The sequence below is a fragment of the Berghia stephanieae genome, chromosome 5 (assembly GCF_034508935.2).
Source record: "Berghia stephanieae isolate SIO BIC M18660-M18661 chromosome 5, UCSD_Bste_1.3, whole genome shotgun sequence".
NCBI lineage: Eukaryota > Metazoa > Mollusca > Gastropoda > Nudibranchia > Aeolidiidae > Berghia > Berghia stephanieae.
In genome coordinates this window covers 75,265,529-75,268,028 of record NC_088364.1, presented here as the reverse complement: position 1 = coordinate 75,268,028, position 2,500 = coordinate 75,265,529, and the positions used below count along the sequence as shown (strand labels likewise).

Sequence of the window (2,500 nt, the reverse complement as noted above, 5' to 3'; positions counted from 1 at the left end):
GCTGGGCCTGTAGGATCTAGCGAAAGTACCATGAAAATACATACACATCTCTCTGAGCAGACTGGCCAAGTGAATTGTTGACAATGTCTAAAGTCGTGGGTACGTTTCATGACAATTATCTTTCTTTGATACATTCAGCAGCGTGTTAACATCTCCAGAATTTGGAAAGAATAATATGTAATTTCCTCTTAGGGTGACCATGTTCTTCACAAATGTGACTAGTCACTCAATTTGTTACTATTTTCTTATAAACAAAATGAAGAATGTTGACATTTTGGGTTCAAGTTAATGTTTTCAGCCTTCTTTCTCAGCAAGATTATAGGTGTAGAAAAGACTTGAATTTCCTCATTTATGCTTTAAATTCAATGTCGCAAACCTAAATGAAATGTTCAATTGAGTTATCCAGCTTTATAGAAGATATTTTAGGTTACATCCAACCTATGGTAGGAAATCGTACTTACTAGGTAAGTGTCCTTGGGTAGATTAAACAGAGAAGATTTCACGTGGATGTTTCCGTTATGGCTTAGATAAAAGAGATCCAGGGCTTCGGTTGTACTAGTGGCAGAATAGGTGATGCCATCCTGTAAAAGAATATTTAAATAGTTTAAAGTTACAATACATAAACATACACATTTAAATACAAAATAGCCACAGATTTACCAACACAATTAGCAGTGGTTCGATTATTCTTAAAATAGTGTCTAGATAACCATTTCAAACTGTGCAAGTTGACTGCTAAGCGTCCTTTTGGTATCTTTCTAGATCAGTCACTGACAACACCAAGATATGTATCTTCATCCAAGTTGACTTGAGTGGGATGTTCATAGCCTTATCGAAGGGTAATACTTTAAGGGTACTGTATGTTATCTACCATTGTCACAATTCCATCACTGACCACACTCGACGTATTACCCAGCATGAAATATAGTTGCAACACGGCTATCAACGTCATTATATTACAATAGAACTTGAGACCTTTGGATTTAATGTCATCGGACATTAGTAGTTAGGTTTGCAAAGTGAAAAAAAAGAATATTGTTGACTACAACCACGAGTTTGTGCCACAATTTACAATTGTTTTTGTTTTTGTTTTTAAAGGTTTTACGGCGCTTGCAAAACACATTTAGGTCATATCAGCGCTGGTAAAAAGAAATAAAATGGGATAGTAAAAAGTTCTAGAATTACAATTAAAGCACCCAAGAAAATTTTTTTTTGTTTGTTGCTTTAGGTCTCTTCCAACACAATTGAGGTTATATGAGAGACCGCTGAAACAAAAAAACAAGCAATCTAACAAAAATAGTACAAATGTAAATCAAAATCATAACCTAAAGATATCATAAGCTAAATTATAATTATAAATAACCAAGAACAAACAGACAGAAGATTTACAGAGAAAAAAAATATCCCCTGTCAAAAATACAATCACAAACCAAAGAAGCAGGATAGGCTAGTAAAGAGAAGAAGAAACGACATCACTATCGGATCGTACACCCATGCGAACATCATAGGTATATGATTCAAGGGTGATGCTCCCATCCAACCACCCGCCACCCAAGAAAAAAAGTAAGACATAGGAGAACTGGGAACAAATAGCGATCAGATGTAGATTCAAGAGCATACCACCAATGTACTTAGTTTGAGATCACCTATAAGTCTCATCCGGACACAAGCACAAAATCCAACAAAGAGGAATACACACAAATGCTTACATTATACATTGAAAATAAATATAATAATAAATAACAGAGAGCTGATTTACAAGGAAAAAAATATCATCCCCCAAAACAATAACTATGCATTTGACTGTTTCCCTCCCAGCTAGGACTCCAGCCAGGGCCAGGACAAAACCAAGTAATCTCATTCCAAGACAAAGACAGAAAGCATGTTGGAAAACAGTTATAAGTGGATTGAAGACACAGTATGTACCCCCCTGCTCACTATGGGAGGTCAGGAACCCCACCAAGACAATTTACAATAACTATTTTCAGTTCAAAAATAGCAAAAGAATTGTATTATTCATTTATAACACAAAGGGGGAAAAAAGGGAGGTGGATCGTGATTAGACTTAATTAAAGAGTGAAGCACAAAATTGGTGAGACCTTGATGAAAATGAAAGGGCATATAGTAGTTTGTTAGACATTAAATTTTTGTTGATCCATCCTGTGATAAAGAATGGAATAAGAATCAGCATTTTATGAGAAGCTTAGGCGACTAAGGTTGAATTGGGAAAGGCTAATCAACTAGGCCCTTACATACATTATCCTATTCAGCTTGGATGCATTATATTAAATATTGAATGAGCAGTCCTTATTTCTAACAATACAATTGATTGGTTGAAATGGTATTTGAAGAAAAAGATAGACATTGTAATACGATTACAAGCTAGAAATAACACTGCTATTTCTACTCCTATAACCATTATCACAAAAAACGGTGGCTAAAAGACCCTTACTCCATCGTTATCTGTAGCAACTACAGTGAGGACATTGGATCCGAGCGG

The 2,500-nt window shown here is 35.4% G+C and overlaps 1 protein-coding gene across 1 annotated transcript in view; it reads right to left on the bottom strand.

The window, feature by feature from the left end:
- Positions 1-2,500, bottom strand: part of LOC144973608 (uncharacterized) — a 230,766-nt gene that overhangs the window by 76,096 nt on the left and 152,170 nt on the right. The window contains exons 112-113 of the mRNA XM_078916257.1: positions 2,453-2,500; positions 462-581 (exon numbers count right to left, since the gene is read on the bottom strand). The exon at positions 2,453-2,500 is cut by the window's right edge and continues 135 nt beyond it. Of these exons, the coding sequence (XP_078772383.1) occupies positions 462-581; positions 2,453-2,500 (168 nt within the window). The remainder of the gene's footprint in view (positions 1-461; positions 582-2,452) is intronic.